Consider the following 21121-nt stretch of genomic DNA (forward strand, 5'->3'; position numbering starts at 1 on the left):
TGCCATCTGAACTGTGAAGGTCAGATGTTGACATCGTTTGGTCAGACAGAGAGGCAAAGACTTCATTTAAGTATGAAAAATAATTATTTAATTGTAAAAGTAGTGTCGCTGGATCTCAAGGCTGTCTGTGTGCATACCCAGTCCACTTAAGTTGTTTATTCCTCTGGTGGTCCAGGAACTCTTGGGTATCACCTGCACAGATGAGATAATGGGCTGGTTTGAGATAGCAGACCAAACTGAAACTAGTCAATTGACTGAACTGCTGGCCATCTGCAAAAGTATTTGACAGATTGTAACCGGAGCTCTCCCAGTGGGAATTTCTGACAGTTCTTGAGATTCCCCAGGCAGTCCCTGCTGTGCCTACACCAATTTGTGTGCTTAAATGTGTTGATTAACATCCTGGATGGAGAATCTGGTGGTCTCAGAGATTCTCAGGCAGTTCCTGTTGGAAAATTCATCAATTGTACAAGGGTAAAAAGCTTGTAATTATTCAATCAGAACAGTTCCTACATGTATAAAAATGATCATGTAGGACAGCGATCTTTTGTACATACTTTAGATAGTTAGGAAATGTTTTGTATGTAGGTTAAGGTGATCTATAGTGATGGATCAGGCATGTACAGGAGTGGTCATGTAGGACAACAGCTGGATTATAAAAATTGGACAGAACAGTGTTTGTTAGGGAGTCTCACCCAATCCAACTAAGATACAACTGCAATGCCCCTTAAAGTGGAGCTCCCGACACTGTCCAAATAGCAGCCAAGTGTCCTGTTTGAGAAACTGGATTGTCCATGAAAGAGTTACCCTAAGCCAATATCCCAATAACAAGTTAGCTTTTTTTTTTAACATATGCTCTGTTCATAGCGTCTGTGCAACAAATGACACCAAAAGCAAATCAAATACTGTGACATTTTTTGTTACCAGGAAAGCTTTTCCAATGAATGATAGCACTGGTGGGGCTGCACATATCATACATTGCCATAGATCAATTTTGGAAATGTGTTCAAGAAAGCACTTCCTACAGAACTTCAGATACCACCTGCTGAACATAGGCGCTAAGGACTTGACTGACAATTGGGAGGATGTGAGATATCTGATGAACAGGTTATTAGTTTAGTGTCAGTCACATCAACTACAGACGCAACAGCAATGATAACAGCGTTGAGAAAGCCTTGAATAACAAAACTGGCCAGCAGCCTCCTGTGTCCCACCATTTTCCTTGTCAGGCAGTTGCACTGGATGTTGCAGAAGCAGTCATCCATAACAATTTATTTTCACAGCACTAGTGACTGGCTACTAGCTATCACTGACTAGAGTAGTTAGACTATATTTTCATTACACGGCATGCAGATTTTGTATGGTTCAAGGGCACTGCATGATTGTTAATCTGTTAAGTAGTTCATTATATGCCCCAGGGGCAGACACACAAAGTTACAAAGCAGACATACATTACTTTTCTTCCTTTATTTTCCACTTCACATGCAAGCTCTAATTGTTATTAATGCAGTACAGGATGTGAAACACAGTGCCTATTTACATTTACATTCATATATGCAGTGGCAGGTATTCAATTAAAGCATTTCTACACCACTGTGGTTTTGGTCAAATGTTGTCATGTTATGGCAGGCTTGCATTTCACCTGTGTTACACCCTTCTGTAAGCTTGTCTACTCTACACATCTGAGAAATAGTAAGCATAGACTGCTGCTGCTTCCTGCCCTTTCCCTGTCTCTTTTAAGGGATGTTTAACCTGGTTTCAGCCGGGATGGAATAAATTTTCTTCGTAGTAGATGGTATGGCGTGGTGTTTTCTATTTAGGATGAAAATAACGCTGAGCAGTGCTTGCACAGAATCAAGGACTTGTCAGCTTCTTATGCTGCCCTGCCAGAAAGGAGTCTGGAGGTGCTTACTGGGGAGGGGGTGCTCATTTGCTCAGGGGCTGGCTGGGTGTTGTATTGGTCAGCTAACAATGAGCAATTGTGTTGTACATGACTTTTTTGTTTGTTTGTTTGTTTTTTGTTCTCGTTATTCTTTTCTTATTACTATTTTCTTCACTTTTACCTTTCTTATTAAAATGTCCTTATCTCAACCTGTGAGTTCTCAAACATTTACCTTTTTCAATTCCTTCCCACATCCCACTAGGGGGGATGAGCAACTGACAAATGTGTGGTGCTTAGCTGTCTGACGGGTTAAATCACGACAGCATTTTCTAAAAAAAAAAAGGGGGAGAAAATGCAAAATTAATATTTTCAAAACAAAAGCCTATAGATAAAACATTGTACAGATTTCCAACTTACTTGTCTTAGTTTTAAACCTGAATTTTCTCATAAAAATTCAGACTTTGTGGATTTGCTAATGAACATAATGAATACCAGAGGCCTGAAATCTCAGGTGATAAAATGTGGTTGTGGTTGTGACACAATGCTACCATGCTAAGAATTGGGTGCTGTTAGCCTTCCTTCATCAGTCATTTTCAGTACTGATGTCTAGACCTTAACAGACCCGGTTTTGTAAGCTGAGGTATTTTCTTGCTTCCAAGCAAGACTGTTTAGAAGGAAATAGGTGTCCACCAGGAAACAGAGAGCAATTCAAATCCCCCAGCACAGCTGAACCTTTTTAAAGCAGTCAGAATCTCTCCATGTTGACCAAGCACCCTCATTACTGCTTCCTCTGCCCTCATGGTTCCTCTTCAGCACAAAGTAGCTGTGTAAAAGTACAAATTAAAAACAGATAAAATATAGTAATAATAATAATAATAATAATAATAATAATAATAATAATAATAATAATAATAATAATAATAATAGGTTTTCCATCACTGTTTAGACCCAGAACATGAAAAAAAAAATAGTAATTTTACATATAACATGTGGGTCTTAATTTTGTGCCTATTCAAAACAGACTGTGATGAAAGAAGGTCTATCTAGTGCTGTGGAAACCAGTGAGGCCAGTCAAAATTTGATCATGAGGACGACAGTCATGGCTGCTGTTACAGATATCAGCAGTTGTCCTCTGCTTAGTGATACCTACCTTTTGGAAACAGTCTCACCTCTGACTTTGTCTGTGGAGGGAGGCAAGACAGCAAAGGCTGGAGAGTTTTTCGCAGATTTTTGTGCAATTTCTCCTAGGATTTGCGCCTGTTGTCAGTGTCATGTAGGATCTGGAACTGCAAGGAATTGGTATACTGGGATGAAGCCTAGTAAGATGCAAGAAGGTACAGTTTTTTCTTGGGCCTCACTCAAAGGACCCACTATGCATACTGTATTATGTTATGCAGTGCTTTAACTGCACATATTAGGATGAATTACAAGTTTTTGATAGTGACACAAACTGCAATTTAAGCAGGCTATTCCAAAGGAAAGCATCATGCCTGGCTTTATAAACCCCTTAGACCTCCCTGCTGATGCTGGTATCTTGGAAACACTGGAGTTCTTTGTTAATTTTATAACTTATCTCTAACAGTTCTAGGCTTCTTTGAAGCTCCACCTTTTCTTTATTCTAGGGAAAAGTGGTACAGTCACTATGTACTACATGCACAAGGAAGCCAAGGTAGTTGTTCTCCGTGACATATGTGAAGTGAGGAATGAGGAGCCAATGCTCGTCTACAGCCATCACCCACATTTGTGTCATAGTAGCTGACTCCTCTGTGGCATTTCAATAGGAAGGATTCCTGTTTGGCATTCAGCTTCTGTAATGTCACTCTTACTGCAGCAACATGTGCTGCACCTCCAGGGAAAGCTATTTTAGCAGGGGATGAGAAAAGATAAATAACCGCACATGAGATTTTCCAAAGATGATTCAGTTTTACAGAAATTATCCAATGTACCCTGGTGAAAAAATAATTTAAAAACATGAACTGCCTCAAGCTTATGGCTGCAACTATTGTTTGTACTATATATCCCCATTACAACAGCTGTTTTCTCAGAACTGTATCATCCTTCCATGAGAAATTAAGGCATTTTGCTGTCCTAACCTCACTTTTTTTCTCCACTTGGAAATTGTTTAATGCTTTGATCTGCATATGGGTATAGGTTGTATATTCCCTGTTCTTGCTGGAGAAAGCTGATGGTCATCCTGTATTCCAGGACAATTTCTTTTCTTGGCACTCGCAGGTAAGAAGCTGTGAAGACATATGAGTATGGTCTTAGATCTTAATGGCTTTTCACCTGCTCATAGGGATCCCTCCCTGTCATAGGGCATTTGATTATTGATAGGAGAACAGCAGTCAGTGTTCAAGGCATTCCTATGCAAGATAGGTATTGATTCCAGTATCTTATAGAAGTGTTTTGATCCTTGCTGTTAGATTAACAAAGAAATGAAGTGTTTACATTTGTATGTCTGATTGATAAGCTGAAAAATAAATAAAGATAACAGTCTGGAAAGACTCCAAGAGTATCCTTGATTCACCACCAGGGAGTTGGAATTGCTAGAATTCATCATTTGTAAAGTGCTTAGCTTTAACTTGTTTCTGAGACACATCTGAAATTCAGGAAAACATTGCAAAATAGCTCACATGCAAGCTCCTTCCTGTTGGGTGGCCAAGTAGGGGTAGTGTAGGTAGAAAATATTCTGAATGACTAGGGCAGAAATAGCAGCTCTTGTGGTGAAAAACAGTGTTCACATCACCCAGGCAAACCTCCTCATATGACAGTTTTTCCTGACTCTGGCAATTATAAGCCATGCTGTGTGTCTGACATAACACCAGCACACAGTGAAGTCACTCCTGTCATAGGTCTTCTCTGACTGTCTCAGCCTGGGTAAAGACATTCAGACTGATTTGGTGCTTAAGTACTTGCTTCAAAGGGGGAATTTGTAATAAGGTCAGTAATTAGATGACATTGATGACAACTCTTTTGGAGTCAACTTGATATGAGAAAGTTTGAATTCCTAAACCATGAAATTTCATTCCTGTTAATGGATATATTGCTTTTCAGATCAAACTGACTTCATCTTGCTTAAGAATAGGTTTTTGGGGTGAGATGTTGGTGTCTAGGTCTCACCCTTTCAGCAAGGATGAAAACTCAGCAGCATTTTGAGGATGAAAACTCAGCAATGTTTTGATCTCCTGATAATTTTCTCATATACCATTCCATTACTTCAGGTTTGACCCTTTTCACAGTTGAATGGATTCCACAGTTTTTATCTAATTTAGATGAAAGCCTTTATAAAACGGTTCCAGATGTATTGTTTTAATCAGCCACTTAGGATCTGTGTTGACCTGTCTATCTGACTGCATTTTTATCTGATAGTCCTTAAGGTGAAACTGCAAGATTACATGGAGTTAGGATGACACCAGTGGCCTTAGTCCTCACTCCAAAAGTTTAAAGAAATGTAAGAAATACGTGGCTGCTACATGTATACATCCTTAAAATGCTGGTCATGCAGAATCACAGTTATCTGAAGCATCTGACCAGTATTTAACCAGAACCTAGGCAAGCAGCTAAGCTGGGGTCATGAATATCAAGCTCAGAATTTCTTGCTTTGGTGGAGCCCAACTTTCCCAATTACATCTTTATTTTCTTTGTAGTGTTTCTCAAGTTAGTTCTGTATTGTTTGAGAGACATCTTATCTCTTTCTACTAACAAAGAAAAAAATACTTTGTTTCCCTGATGCTTTAGTGCTTCTTATACTAGGTTATCGTCAGTTTTGCTTGTTCATAATTGTAATACGTTTTATCCTTTTTTATCCTTTTTATCCCAGATGCATTCCAGGAGCTTTTTAGTTTCCAGGAGTTTTGATCTATTGTAATATTTACCATTGGAGAAAAGAACATTGTTCCATGCAATTTTTATCATCTTGCACAATAATTGCAACACAAGAAGTTCCCACTCACCTGGCCTCTAGCCCTGCAGGATAGAAGACCATTTGTTTTCCCACTAAATCTTTGATTTTGATGAAAATAAGAGAAGAGAGAATGCTTTATTGGATGTGTCCTTTATCCCATCAGCAGAATGTGTGTTCCACCCACTAATGGGACTCTTTCTTGGTGCAACATTTTCAGCTGTTGAAGTATCTTCAGCCCTGAATGTAGAAATGGTAGAAAAGAAGTTTAGGTCTGTAGAGAGGTGATTTTACTGATGAGATGCTGGGTAATGGCTAGTGACCTCCTTCGGAATTCATGCTTTTTTTTTTTTTTTATATTTATATGCCACATTTTGATATCATATTAGGATGTCAGAGGTCTTATGGAAGCTGCAGTCCCACATCCCTTCCACAGATCATCTTCTGCAACTCCAACAATTGCATTGCAATACCTTCTGTTTTGTGTTGGATACAAACAAGACTAGATCTTTTAGTCTTAAAAGGATGAGAAGTGCTTTCCTCAACATTTTTTTTTTCACATTATAATATGTTAGACCTGCAGTTTCCCAACAGACATTGCAGGTTATTAATAATGACTATACCTATTCTGCCACCTTCTTTAATCATCCTAAAAAAGTACTCTTTCCAAAATCTAATAGGAAAGAAAAATCCCACTTACCTTATTTTTGTCATTGAACAGAGGCTATCCAACATAACATGTTTATGCAGGAGATGGTGTTGCTTTTTATCCTGGTCACTGCATCTTAATGGCACCTGTTTAGCACCATGCCATCACTCAAACTACAGATTGGATGCCTCTGGACTTTAACTCCAAGAGCTGCATGGAAATTTGCCAAAACACATAATGGCTGCTGCTAATGTGCATGTATTTGCATAGTTACTAAAATTAAAAAGTTGGCAACAATAATATTTTCATGGATTGTATCTTCCCTGCTGGAACAGTACAAAGAGCTTGTTGATTGAGTTCATGCGGAATTAAACCATCCAGTTGATCTTTCTTATCTTTCCATACAAGTGAACTGAAAAGGGCAGCCATCAGTTGCTTTTGACTTGTGACCAAATTCTGGCTGCATCTTCTTATCACACAACTTTTAGCAGAAAGCTCTGATTTCTTGCTGTTTTGTCTAGTCCAGCTCATGTGTTTCTCTTTTCACTCATTAACTGACAGAAAGGTTAAAAAAAAAAAAAAAAAAGTTTATGTTATTTTCTAGGGGCGACTTGTACTGTTGCCTCTGCTGGAGAAGCAGAACTGGAAAGCTGGTGTTTGGTTTATTCTCACTGATGTCTCTCAGGGTGCTCTAACTGTTGTAGATCCTCCACCCTTGATTGCAACACTAAAAAAACAGTAGAAACGGGAAATTGATGCCAGAGTCCCCAGAGGAACAAGAAAAACCATTAAATGGGACTGGCCAGTCTTGTCTTTTCAGTTCTCCAATCTCATCTTGCACAAAGGAATAGAGAAAAGCAGAAAGGACACCCAGCATTTTGGAGATAGCAAGAAACAGTGGAGAAAACTAAAAATGTCTCAGTGAGGGTAAAGAGAATAACTGATTTATAGCCAAATGGAAAATGGCCATTTGAGTTTGGTGGGGTTAAACAAGGAGGGAGGGATGGAAACCTGATGGAGGAAAGCCAGCCAAAGCCTTATTGGGGAGGAGCCTTTGCTACATAGATGAGAATTAATTTGCAGTCATTCTCCTCTGCTGTATGCTGATGCTGATTTGGAAGGTTTTGTTTGTTCTGCCCCCTTAGTGCCTAACCTTACTTTCCAGTTGTGGCTTGCTCCACAGTTTCTGCATTTGCTCTACATTATCCAGGACCCAGAGGTTCAGACAATCATCTATTTCTATCTCAACCTTTTTGCTCACTGCTATTTGTATCCAGACTTGTTGCATGTATGTGTGGAAGATATCATCTGTTCATAAAGCAAGGGATGAGACGCAATTCTATTAAAGTCACCAGTGCTTCTATGATGAGTAAGAACAACAGCAGTCAAGGCCAGCAGAAATAGAAAAATAATTTTAGCATAAATGTATAAATTCCCATCCTCTTACAGTTCTCTTATAAAATTATTGTTATTTTTCCAAGTACCCAGGCATAAGAAATTCTAAATCTAGAAAAGTTACACGGCTTTGCTGGGTTCCTGGTTTCCTTGGCAACCATTCATATAAATAGTAAGGACCTGTTGTGGGGGAGGGAATATCAGTATAACTGAAACCTGTGAATCACCTAGGAAAAACTAAATTCAAGGTCAAAGTTATATGTTCTCCAGCAAGTATTAAGAGAATACTCTGTTTTCATTTAAGTCAGGAATCAGGCTCTTCCGTTTATGTTTGCTAAATAGATGACAGGGAGGGAGCAAAGGCTTGGTTTTATTTTTGTTTGTTTTGTGTTGTTATGTTTTGTTGTGTTGTGGTGTCTTTTTCTTCCCATAAAGATGACATGCAAACAGCTTCCTTTCAGCATTCCTCATGAGGAAACTATTACAGGTGATCATCACCTTCTCCTCCTGGGCTCTTTACTCAGTCAGAATTGATCTCTCTCTATTTTGACTCTTTTTTGTTGATATTGTTGTTATTACCTGTGAAAATACAGTATGCTAAAGACAGACATAGACATGAATGTTACCTATATTTATTTTTAACCCCCTGATCTGCTTCTTTCTCAAAGATTGCATTAACCCAGTCTCAGCAACAACATATTGTTCTTACTCTGCTAAAGCAAGAGAGTAATAAAAGGGATCAGCCAGATAACCCTGTCAAGAGTTTAGATGGGAGGCACAGCCAGTGTGAAATAGGAAAGATTATCCTGAAACTAACCCTGATCTGTGCTAATGTTGCTGGAATTGTGACTCTATTTTCATGAATGTGAGAAGGGGCATGGGAAAAAATTGCAGCAGGATGAAATTCTCCTTGTTTGAAACTGAAAAACAGTGATGAATGACTGACATCAAGAAAAATTCCTGTCCTGTGCCAGCGATATGTTTTTTTCCTCCCCTTTTTATTCTTTGTATTGCAAAAAAAATTACTAAAATGATGGTCATTTAAATGGTGACAGTATTTTTCTCCAGCTGAGAAACTACCTGAAAACTACAGTTCTTTCAGCTTTGTCTTAAATAGAGGTCACATGCTTTGAAAAAAATAACAATTTTATCTCGCTACTTCTAGCGTTCATAGCAGCAGCAAAGCACTAAACGAGTAATGAAAAAGCTATGACTACAAGTTATCTACTGTGTCTAGGAAGTTATTTACCCAATCTGAGGAAATAACAGTTGTTATTGTTAACTGATTCACACATCAGAATTTCCAGGGCTGTTTCCCATACTTGGGCCATTTATAAGGGCTGCCAGAAGCCAGCAATTACCAAAGAATTTGGTTGGTCTTCCTTCACAAGGAACCCTCCAACTTGTTGCAAGTTCTTGCCCCATGTAACTTGCACTAGTTTTCAGATCATTGTCCAACACCATTCAGAATATTTGTGCAAATCTACAACACTCTGTTTTTATTGTGCTGCGGTGTGGATGTTTTCATCTATTTTGCTTTGCTTTTCTTAAGATCCTGAATTAACTTTATCATCTGATGTAATCTTCAAGAACACGGTACCCTTGTTGAAGTTTTTGAGAGCAAATAGATGCTGAAAAATTTGGAAATTCAAGTTTCCAGCAGGTCATTCATTACATTTCTCTTCATTTGAACCTATGTATTCTAGATGCCAGATCCTTTTTATAGAAAAACCCGGCATGAAAGTTCTAGGGAGGCAGTTTCCCCTTGCAACTTCCCTCATCCTTTTGTTTCTGCCTCCTACTTGCTACTCAGTGTTCCCTCAACTTAGTGAATCTGCAGCCATTAAGTTGCGGTGGCAGTGGGATTTGGGTCTATTTGATCCCATTTCTTAATCCTTCCCTAAGAGGGGTACATGCAGACAGAAGCTTCTGCCTCCAGGCATCAACCCAGCCAGTCTGATTTTCAGGCTCTTGCAAGTTATTGGCCTTAGTGGTGTTTTTGTGAAGTCAGCTGAGCAGAAGGGGTGTCTTTTATTTGGAGCAGGTATGGGGATATTATGTCATTGATGAGGATTATTTTGATTTATTTATTTTCCAGGCATATGAAGGAAGATTCAGGGAATGCAATGAGAAAATCAATGTGGTATTAAAGGTTGCATTTTTCCAGTGTAGAGTGTCCAGAGGACATGCTGCCAGGGAAAACACTTTCTCAGCCAAACTTCCCCCATCTTATCACTCTGAACAGGATGCATTTTCTGTAGCTCAGGGGGTGCTACAGTGCTATATTCTTTGAGATAGGGAGGAATTCTGCTAAGAAAATGGACAAATATTATTTAACAGACAAGAGGAAGTTGTATAGACAGCAACCTATTCATCAGTAAAAGTCAGGATAGATTTTTTTTATTTTTTTCTGGTAGAGAGGTAGTCAGATCTGTTAAACTGGGCAAAGGCTGCATTTGGAAAGGAAATGCAAGCTCAAGTTTATGTGGTTGGTTAGCTAAAACTCTGAGTGCTTTGTTTCATGGTACTATTATATACAGCCTCCCAATCCAAGAAGAACATAGAAAGCAAAGTTGTTAAGTTTTTTATTAACCTCCAGTATTTAGGAGAAGATATTAAGTGATGAGATAAATTTGTACAGTCCCACAGAATATCTGCTTCTATGCTAAGTACTGTTTTTGTGTTCCAGTCTGTGTATATATAACCCAACACTATGGTAAGGCTGCAAATTGCACTGTCTCTTTTCTCATGCTTCATCTTGTTGCTCTTACCATAGTTTTATTTATGTTGCAAAGAGAAGAATGAGTGCAGCAAAATCGTATTTGAAAACAAAGTACCTTTGCCTGTAAGACTGATGACTTTTAGGAGCATGACATATAAAGAGGAATATAATAGTATTTAAATTTCATTAACTGGGCAAATACAAAACTGTGTCCTATGCTGGCACAAAACTTTGAAGTACATTTTTTTCCTCATGTAACTTGCCCCATTCTTTTTCACACTCATGCTCATGACTGGCAACACATCCCTGCATCCTATTTTTCACACTCATCTTTCTATGCTATTTTTTTCATATTTATCACAGGGAGGATCAGGTGGCAGCTGTTACTAAAGGCAGAGTAAGATATATGAGATTAAGAATCCTAACTTTATGTGTACAGGGATGGGCTCTGAATTAGCCATAACCACTCCAGGAAACAGATTGGCTCTTGTGATAGTTCTGTGAAAAAGAATGACAGGCTGTGGTGGTTTCACCCTGCTGGGCAGCTGAGCTCCACCACCACTCTCTCACTCCTCCTCTCAAAGAAGAAGGGGGAGAAAATATGATGGAAAGGTTCTCAAAGGTTGAGTTAAGGACAGGAAGATCACTCACCTGTTACTGTCACAGGCAAAACAGGATCAACATAGGGAGATTAATATAATTTATTGCCCATAACTAGCAGACTGGAGCAGTGAGAAATGAAAAGCAAACTAAAAACACCTTCCCTGTATCCACCCTCTTCTACCTCCTCCCCTCAAGTGGTGCAGGGGAACGGGGAATTGGGGCTGAAGCATCAGTCCCTGATGCTTCATCCCCACCACTCCTTCACGGTCCCTCTCTGCCCCTGCTCCCCGTGGGGTCCCTCCTACGGGATGCCGTCCTTCCTGAACTGAGCCTGCAGGGGCTGCCCACAGGCAGCAGTTCTCCAAGTGCTGCTCCCACACGGCTCCGCACCACGGGGTCCATCCATCCCCCAGGAGCAAACTGCTCCAACATGGGTCCCCCACGGGTGAGCAACAGCTCCCCCCAGACCCTCTGCTCCTGCTTGGGCTCCTCTCCACGGGCTGCAGCTCTGGCCCGGGGTCTTCTCCTGCAGGGGCTCTCCATGGGCCTCAGCCTCCTCGAGGCCACATCCACCTGCTCCACGTGTGCTCCTCCATGGGCTGCAGCGTGGAGATCTGCTCCATGTGGGACCCATGGGCTGCAGGGGGACAGCCTGCTCCACCAGGGGCCTCTCCACTGGCTGCTGGGGAACTGCTGCTGCATGCCTGGAGCACCTCCTGCCCTCCTGCTGCACTGACCTCAAGAGCTGCAGGGCTGGTTATCAGTCCGCTCTCCCAGCTGCTGCTGCACAGATCTTTTCTTCTTGTGCTTTCCCAGAGGCCCAACCAGCATCCCTCCCCTGGCTTGGCTCTGTCCAGCAGTGGGTCTCTTTTGGAGCCAACTGGAGCTGGCTCTGATCTGACATGGGACAGCTGCTGGGCTCTGCTCACAGAGGCCACCCCTGCAGCCTCCATGCTACCAAATCCTTGCCACATAAACCAAATACACAGACAAATTGAATTGGTAGATAGCTGAATCCAGACAGGAGTTAAAAATAAGCTGTGTAACTCTTTACTGTAGGATGTTGTGGTTCATTAATATTTACAAGGCTTCAAAAATTACCAGACTCAGATGAAACATCCATAAAAAGCTGTAAGCCACAAAAATTCTACCTCTAGCTCAGAACTGTTAGCCCTGACATGGTCAGGCAGTTGGATTTGATGATCTTTGGAAGTCCCTTTCAATTGAACTATTCTAGTCTAGTCTAGTCTAGTCTAGTTTATGCTAGTCTATTTCTAAAATTGGTGCAAATTTCCAGATGATGGGAGTATTTATGGGTGAGGTACCACTGTAGAATTTCCCTGTTTTTATGTTCTGCAGTAGGCACCTGCCATTGTCTGCTGTTAGAGTCTGGCTACTGAGCTCCATGTACTTTCAATGTGACACCATACAGGCACCCCTAAATTCTTTGTCCTTGCCCGTTGATCACTTTTCCCTCTCATTCTGTTCATGTTGGTAGTGTTTTCCACACTGCTCTCTGCTAAGTCTACAAGCTTCCATCCCTTTCAAAAATGCTCAAGATACCTATCCATGTAGAGATTTCATTGCAATCTGTATTCATCTGGGAAGCCTGGATAAATTACCTCCATCACCTGTTTCTGAAAAAAAAAAAAAAAAAAAAAAAAAAGTACATTTAAGAAAAAAACATCACAAAGTTCCCTAGAGAAGTACAGTACAAGAGTCCAAAAACTCTGGCTGAATATATTTGTGATGAAGAGTAATATTTTTTGATCTAAACTTGTGGTCAACAGGTGAATTTAAGAGTAAAAATACCTAAAGCCTTTGAATGCAGTTTCCATATAAATCATTCACAGAGGACTCACCCTTTGCCCCTTTCTCAATTCACAGAAACAGGGAGGCTTGTTTCTATTTTTAAACCTTATGTATTAGACTTTTTTCCTTAAAAATGGTACCTCTGCTTACTCTAATCAACACTTACACAGCTATAGCAACTATGAGATAGCTGAGTTAGGCTGTGTACAGCCACAATATTTTATCCAGCTTTTCCCAGAGATGGTCTGAGCAGACAACGTGCTGGCAAAGCATCACCACACATGGAGACTCTTGTTGCCACTTCTCAGGTATACATGTATACTAAGGTAATCAGTTGTGTAATAAGCAGACTCATGGGCATGTACTTTTTGTATTCATAGCCAGAAAGACTGAATAATGTGGATAATTTAGTTTATTTTCAGTCTCCAATAATAGAAAGAATAAAGCTGATTTGATGAAAGGTCTTTAGTAAGGTGTTTTTTTTCACTTAGCTTACTAAAAGAAAAAAAAAAAGATCATTGTCAGCACCAGCTAAATGCTTTTCTCTACTCTCCTCTTATGAACAAAAATCCAGATTTTGAGAGCTAAGGATCTGAGGTAAAACTCCAAACAGTGCTATTTATACTGAAGTGCGAATCATACAAATGGCAAAGTATGTCACGTTATTTTGTGTCAGTTTATTCTTTTACTAACTCTATTTTTTTCTGTTCCTGCCATATCTTCTAGGAATGTTTGTTCTCAGAAAGCAACTCTGATCTTGTTTGTAAAGCAAATGATTCACAAACATTCCCTATATGGGCCATTTTAACATTTTAACTATGTAGAGAAAAAATATATTAAGACCTACAGAAAATATTTTGATAGTTTTTAGGTAAAGGAAATGGCTAAATCTTACCAGTTATATCAAAGAAGGCAGCTTGCAGGATTTTGTGCCTCAGTTGCATTAGCCATCTCAAACTGTCACTTGTTAACTACTGAGAACCTATTCAACAATAATGTTCTTGTATTATCTTGTGGGGGGTGTTAGACTATATGTGGTATACATAGAGAATGAACCTTTACAGTACTGTTGTGTAGAGTAACAAGTTTTTATTGGCATGAATTTGGAATGGTTATATTATTCATGAATAGCAAAGCCATGAAGAAATTATGCCAGGGACTAATTAACAGTCCTGTTTATATCTTAGTCAACACTGCATCAGGGGAGAGAAAATTTCAGATAGGGTTCACCTATTAACAGGTCAAGGTTCAACACAGACTCATATCAAACACTGTGGACCATTTGGAATAGGGACTGCTCCTTTCATTTTCAAAAGCGACCCTTTCGGACACCAGGCTTCAGGATGTAGTGGTGTTAGATTCTGGGAATCTCCAAGACAAAGAAAGTAACAGCTCCTTCAAGGTGATTCTTTTCAATCTGCCTTTTCCCTTCCCTGCTTGTCTCAGGTTATCCATGAAACATCTGAACCCCTGCCATATTAGGCTTATTTGCATAAGTATATTAGGAGTTCTGGAGCAATATAGCATTTGGACTAATTAAATGAGGGACATGCCATCCAAAATTAATAACATAGGGATGGGTTATAATAAAAGAAAGCTCAAGTCTCTAAAATTACATTAACTCCTGCATTATGTCAGTATGACTAGAGAGCTGATCTTCCTGGCTGGTCTAGCACAAGGACTTCCAAGTGGCAGATTCAGGATGATGTGCAGAGTTTGAGGAAGCAGGATAAATACTGTTGTGCTGACACTTAGATGTGATGGTCCATTCATAGGGACATCATGTTGAGAGAGGTCTGGATTCACAAATATCTAGAGTTTTGAGGGTGTGGATTTGAAATTTTCTCTGTTACCAGACACAGAGAACAATTCTGGGGAGCAGAGGTTCATATTTATATTCCTAGTGATATTGGCATATATCAGGGAGACAAACTAGATTTCTCTTTTAAGGACCATACAAATTAAAGAGAGAGAAAGCAAGAAAGAATGAAATAAGAATGATGGCTGATGATGGACTGATGAGATACTTTTCAAAAACAAAACAAAAATAAAATCACGCTTCCTGTTTTGGGGTTGTTTAAAGATAATCTGCTTTTCCCGCCTTTCCCCTTCAAATTTTACTTTTATCCTTAATAGTTTGCTCTAGTATCCTCAATCTTTTTAATGAACTTAGTGAGGGAAGATTCTGCCCTGGTGCAGGAATTATGAGAATACAGAAGAAAGTCGTGTGCCTTTTAAAGGGAAAAGAACGGGTCAACTTACATTGCCAGAGGCCTTGTCACTTTATATTTAAAAAGAAATGCACTTTAAGCATCTATGTTAACCTTTCTTCAACCACTCTTCCAACTTCCAAATAAAATTTAGGAATCCATTCTGTTAAGGGAATAATTTTATGAAGGAGTTTGGAGGAAATGACATGTGTGCAAAAGCTGTTTCACATAATAAACTTCACAATGCCAGTGAATAGATATGAGACAGTTAAAAAACAGAATAAATCTTCTGAGTTTTACTAGGGCACTTTGTTTCTGCCAACCTTCTCTAAACTATAATATGCCGGGCTAAATGCTCAAATCTGTCTCACTCAGGTCCCCTAAAGTCAAAACATGAATTTAAGTTAATGGGAACACCGCTCAAGTAAACTTAGTAAAAACCTAGGGATTTTAGTGCATGCCCTTTAAGACACTAAACAAGAGCAGTTTCAAACAGGACAATAGGAACAACTTTTCCAAAACTTCTAAAACAGTTTCAGCAATGACTTTTGGTATTTGAGAACTTGAGTCTCACAGGAAGAATATAACGTGTAGGTCATGGAACATCCTAGTGAAGGCAGCACAACGAAATACTGAATTTAGTCTCCTAACTTACTTTGGAAGCTGCAAAAATACTTTGTTTAGCCCTTGTTGAAGAAATGTAAATGTTTGAGTTTGTCCCCTTGATATGTAAAAACCAAAAAATATGGCTACAGCTGTTCTACTTTCTCCACTTTGGGGCATGTCTGTATGATGTCAGTACTTGTAAGTTAAAGGTTGTCAATAAACATTTTCTTTTGCAATTTTCATGCTCATTTTTCTAATTGAGAAGAATTTTGAAATTCTGACTGTCAAGTCTGTAAAAATTAAATGGAAAATAAAAGGAAAAAATATGCTTGTTAATTCTACTTTAAAAATCTGGGAATGGCAAACACTTTTTTTTTTTTCTGTTTGAAAATGAAAGTTATGTATAATACACCTGGAGTTTTGGATTAAATATATGTTTCAATTTTATCAGAATATGTGGATGTCTCAGAATGAATTGAACCAGGTTGGAAAGGCTCATATAATTTTAATTATATTGTGTGAAGCAATTACTTCAAAAAACAGATTTGTTTCAGCCTTCAGAAACTTATGTTAGAAGCATATTTCAGAACTTCTGATGTTGATTTAAAAGCAAGATTTTAGATGACTGTTTCCACCTGGCATTTTATGGTTCTTTATTGTTGGTATTCAGAGATCTTTCATTATTACAATGGAATTGTAATTATGAATTATGAGTTATTATAAACTATCTAATGAAGATTATTTTTCCTTCCTCTTTCCCACTTTCCATTTCCTGTTAGTCGGAAGTGTCATGGATCCCCAACAAACACTACTCTGGGATTTACGGGCTAATGAAGTTGGTTCTAACCAAGACTCTACCTTCCAATCTTGAGAGAGTCATTGTCCTTGACACAGACATAACATTTGCCACTGACATCGCTGAGCTATGGGCCGTCTTCCACAAGTTCAAAGGTATCCTAATGATTTTTTAAATGTCCTTAGTTGTGGGGGAGGGAAGATGGTAAAGCAGAAAGTAGAACGGGGTTAGGAGGGCAATCAGATTTATTAAAAGTTTTCATGCTCAATTTTTGTTGTTTGAATGTAATTGTTTTATTTGTAATCTCTTTCCTCAACAATGTTCCATATAGAGTGATAGGTAATTCTGATTACCTGTGCAATTTGTTTATTGGTCTAATTATTTGGGACAGGCAAGAATTTGACAATACAGTAGATGATAAATAATTATGAGGATGCTCTACTGACCTACTGTTCAATACCTGTAGGTATTCAATACTTGGAATAAGTATTTCCTCTACATATCCTCATTCCCCTCACATTTTCCTTGATAGTTTGACCACGGAAGGACACTTTCAGAGTAACTGTGTAGTGAGATGGTCACAAAAAAAGCTTGCCACTTCCTTGTCACAAGCCAGAAGTACTTTCCTGGCTAACACATGGCTAAAACCATTTAATTCTCTCAGACTCCCGTGTTGCCGGCTTTCCAGAGGCAGAGACATATCTTACTGTTCTCCTCTTGCCCTGCTAATGTATACTGGAGTGTTGGTAAATGCAGAGGCACTTCAGTGTCCCATTTGAATGTTCACAGCCCCTATCCTTGATGTTAGTCTGCTTTCTTTACATCACTTTAAGCAAAAATCAGCCTAAGCAAATGGGAGTATTTATGTACAGAGCCAAAATAAACCACTCTGTTACAAAGGTGACAGAAAAGAGAGCACATTTAATCTACTTATCCCATGTTGAAGTACAGAAGGCCTTTTTGCCTTTCCCAGTACCCAACTAATAGGCAGTAGCTATTATCTTCAGCTCTGGTCAAGGACTCAGTTTTAGTGTTTGCTTTTCAGTGCATTTGTTTCCTTTCCCTTCTCTGGAAACACTGATGTCCCTTCAGCAGGCTAGAAGCACTCGTCTTCTTACTTTATTGAACCATAAACAAACTTTATTCATTACAAGTACTGTTCAGGCCTCTTCATAAAGCCTTTGCCCCTACTGAAACTTGAGTTTCATATAAACATATATCAACAAAAATAATTTGTGTAAATGTATGCACAGGGAGTAATGCTGTGCTATTGCACTCTCACTGTGCACTACTGTCACAATAATAATAATATTGTACTGAATGTGGTATATTCACACGCTGTAGCTGGTAAAGACAAATATTTGAACTGAGCTTGGGCACAGAGTACTGCATGGTCAAAGATACCTGGGTGAGGAGGAGTATCTTGCCTATATTTTCTACCATGGTTTCAGTGAAGGCCCTTACTTTTTACTAGGATAAGAAATCAAGCATAAAGCCAAGCTTGTGAAGAAATGGAGTAGGGGATGGTCTAAGACTGAAAAAAAATATAGACAGAAGAGATGGAAATATAGAGATAAATCATTATTGAAAGCCAAAACATGGGTGTAAGTCTTCATGCAGTTAGGCAAGGTAGTTCAGCTGATTAGAGCTGTGAAAAGCTCTAACTCACACATGGAGCCAGAATTCCTGTGCTACTGGCAGCCCTCATAACGTACATACCACCATTCCCATGTACAAATGCATGATTTTGTAAGTTGTCTGGTCTGTCTTCTTAATTTCTGCTGACCACCTGCTTCTTCACAATGTTTTAAGCCTGGCAACCAACGGATCAGTGTCTACATCTGCTCATCTCCCAGATGGTCGCATACAAAGAAAGGATTAATTGCACAGTCTTATTCTGCAGGAATTCTGCAGTGTGGGAGAGAACTTGGGAGCGCATGTATGCCCAAAAAAGTGATCTAAAATGTTGAGAGATAAGAGAAGTGAAAACCTCTTAGCCCAAGCTTATGGTCCATCTTGTCTCCTAAGGTACAATCCCATTAGGCAAAGATCCAGTGGAAATGGATTGTAGGAGATAAAGGGCAAGGAGGCTGAAAGGATACTGTTGCTCTTTTGCTGCTTCATAAAAGATTAGTTGAAATCATACAGCGAATCTCAAGTTGTCCTTGGCATCCTTTTATTTTTCCTACCAGTGTCACAGAAGATTCAAATGATTTCTCATATCATTAGCCCCAAATATTCCTGTAAAGGGTCTGTTTTTAAACTGATATTTTAATCCCCTTCTTGTTTCTCCTATCAGAAATCCCAAGTTTATAAACATTTCTTTGGGACAATTTAGCGTGTTTGTTGAAATATTACTGAAACACAAGAGAAACAAAACTGGGAAGTGAAGGTCTAATCTCTAGAGGAACCTGACACTATCAAAGAATCATTGAATTGTTTGTGTCGGAAGGGACCTTTAAAGATTATCTAGCCCAACCTCCCTGCGATGGCAGGGACATCTCTCACTAGGTCAGGTTGCCCAAAGCCCCATCCAACCTGACCTTGAACACCCCAATTTGGAGGGCAACTTTACAGCCACAGGCTCTTCTAGAAATGTTCAGAGACTCAACTGTTGGACAGAATTGGCCATTGTAAACCTTCTTGCACCAGAATATTGTTTGAGCAAGTGGAAGAATTTTTCATAGCAGTGCAGGAAAAGCGAGAGCTTCTTTCTGTGGGTCGCTGCAGGATAACACGTAAGGTGGTCCAGCACAGCCTCTTCCAATTTGGAGCTAGGCAGAGAAAGAGAGAGAAGGACCTAAAGTATGTGTTTCTTTCTTACCAAACAAAAACAGTGACCAAAAGATACAGGTAGCTCAGATTCCTTTCTTCTGTGACAGCACTCTTGGAAGAAACTGAGTTCTATCTACACACCACGAAGCTCTTCTTTACTGTGCGGGTGACGGAGCACTGTCACAGGTTGCCCACAGGTTGTGGAGTCTCCATCCTTGGAGGTCTTCAAAAACCACCTGGCCATGGTCCTAGGCAACTAGCTCTAGGTAGCTGGACCAGATGACCTCCGGAGGTCCCTGCCAACCTCAGCCACTCTGTGATTCTGTGAGACACATTCAGGATCGACTAACAGTTTAGCCAGAAGCAATTCACTGTGTAGAAAGGCCCCACGGTATGTTTTAAATAGCACCTGGATTACTCAGTATCCTTGTTCTGCAAAGGTTCTTTCAGTCATCTCAAGAGCTGTAGAATGGATGAGACTCTTACATCGGGTTACAAGTTAATACTTTAGTTGGTAAAGCTACGTTCACTCTGCAGAAGTAAAAATTGAGAATTCCTTTGTAAATTATTGCTCTTCTGCCCTTTTCTGATAAGCTCCTTGCATATGCCCTTACAATAAATGGTCCAACTATTCTGTAGCCGAGTGCACAAATTAAGGCTCTACGTGTGATGTTATTTGAAAATCTCTTCTTTGAAGTAGCAACCTTTGGCTTTGGGAGAAATTCACACCTCTTTTCAGGAGCCCAAAACAGTGTCTCTCAGCAATGTGACATTTTAAAATTTCTCTTAGCAATTATTGGGGGTATAATTATTCTAACTTGTATATGCAAGTTTCAATCTTCGTGCTTAAGTATGTCTGTGGGAACCAGTATCTTACACTTCAAGAGTCATATCCAGTTTTTCAGCTGGGATTTCAACATTTCTGCTTTAGCCTCATTCTCTCTTGTTCTCCTGAAGATAAGCAGTCTTTTTCTCTAGGACAGATATATACCTCCAAATATTGACTTCAAAGGCATGAGTCTGCAGCCAGTCTAGTGAAGATAACCTGTCATGCATGTTTTCTGTGACTTAGTTGACACTGATTAGGTTTTCTATTCATCTTTCACAGAATTTTGACAGTTCTAAACTTGAGAAAGCATCTAGCCTTAGGGCAGAAGAATGGGACTGTAGATCATATGCATTCTTGGATGAAGTACTGCAAAGTGTTTCAGACAGCAAGGATTAGTGTAACCAATATGCTTTTATTGCAGAAATTGTGTGAATTCTTCTGAGAAAAGAACCAGTCCAAAGCCATGCTCTCTGCCATCAATCTTAAAGTTCTTTTAAAGGCCACATCAGCTAATAGTTTTGTTATTCTTGCTCACCCAGACTCTTGGTATTGAAATGTGGCTGTTTTCTCTAAGCTTCTGATTTTGACTTTAACTGTTTGTTAAATACGGATTCTCAAGGGCTTTCATTTTAAATGGCAGTGTGAATTTATTGGGATCTGACTATAAGCGTTGTAATAATTATTTGTGTTACGGGTTGCAGTTCCTGTCAGAATCACAGGCTCTTTGTGCTGGGTGCTCTACGTATGCATAGCAAGAGACAGTCTTTGTGCTTTACTTGGTTGACCATTCCTGTGTCTGCCTGTTTCCTTTAGGCCATGGCTGCGTATGGGTCACCACTGGGGCCCACAAGTGATACCTGAATAATCCCTGTAGATGTCAGCGTTGAGGGCTTCCATATTTAAACTGAATGTCTAAGGGTATTATAGTATCTCTAAGTATCTGT

General features: G+C 39.4%; 1 protein-coding gene across 3 annotated transcripts in view; it reads left to right on the forward strand.

Moving 5' to 3' along the window:
• Positions 1-21121, forward strand: part of LARGE1 (LARGE xylosyl- and glucuronyltransferase 1) — a 282266-nt gene that overhangs the window by 158806 nt on the left and 102339 nt on the right. For all 3 annotated transcript variants that reach the window (XM_032201244.1, XM_032201234.1, XM_032201254.1), the window contains one exon: positions 16557-16728. In XM_032201244.1, the coding sequence (XP_032057135.1) occupies positions 16557-16728 (172 nt within the window). The remainder of the gene's footprint in view (positions 1-16556; positions 16729-21121) is intronic.

This window comes from Aythya fuligula, chromosome 1 (assembly GCF_009819795.1).
Source record: "Aythya fuligula isolate bAytFul2 chromosome 1, bAytFul2.pri, whole genome shotgun sequence".
NCBI classification, from domain to species: Eukaryota; Metazoa; Chordata; class Aves; order Anseriformes; family Anatidae; genus Aythya; species Aythya fuligula.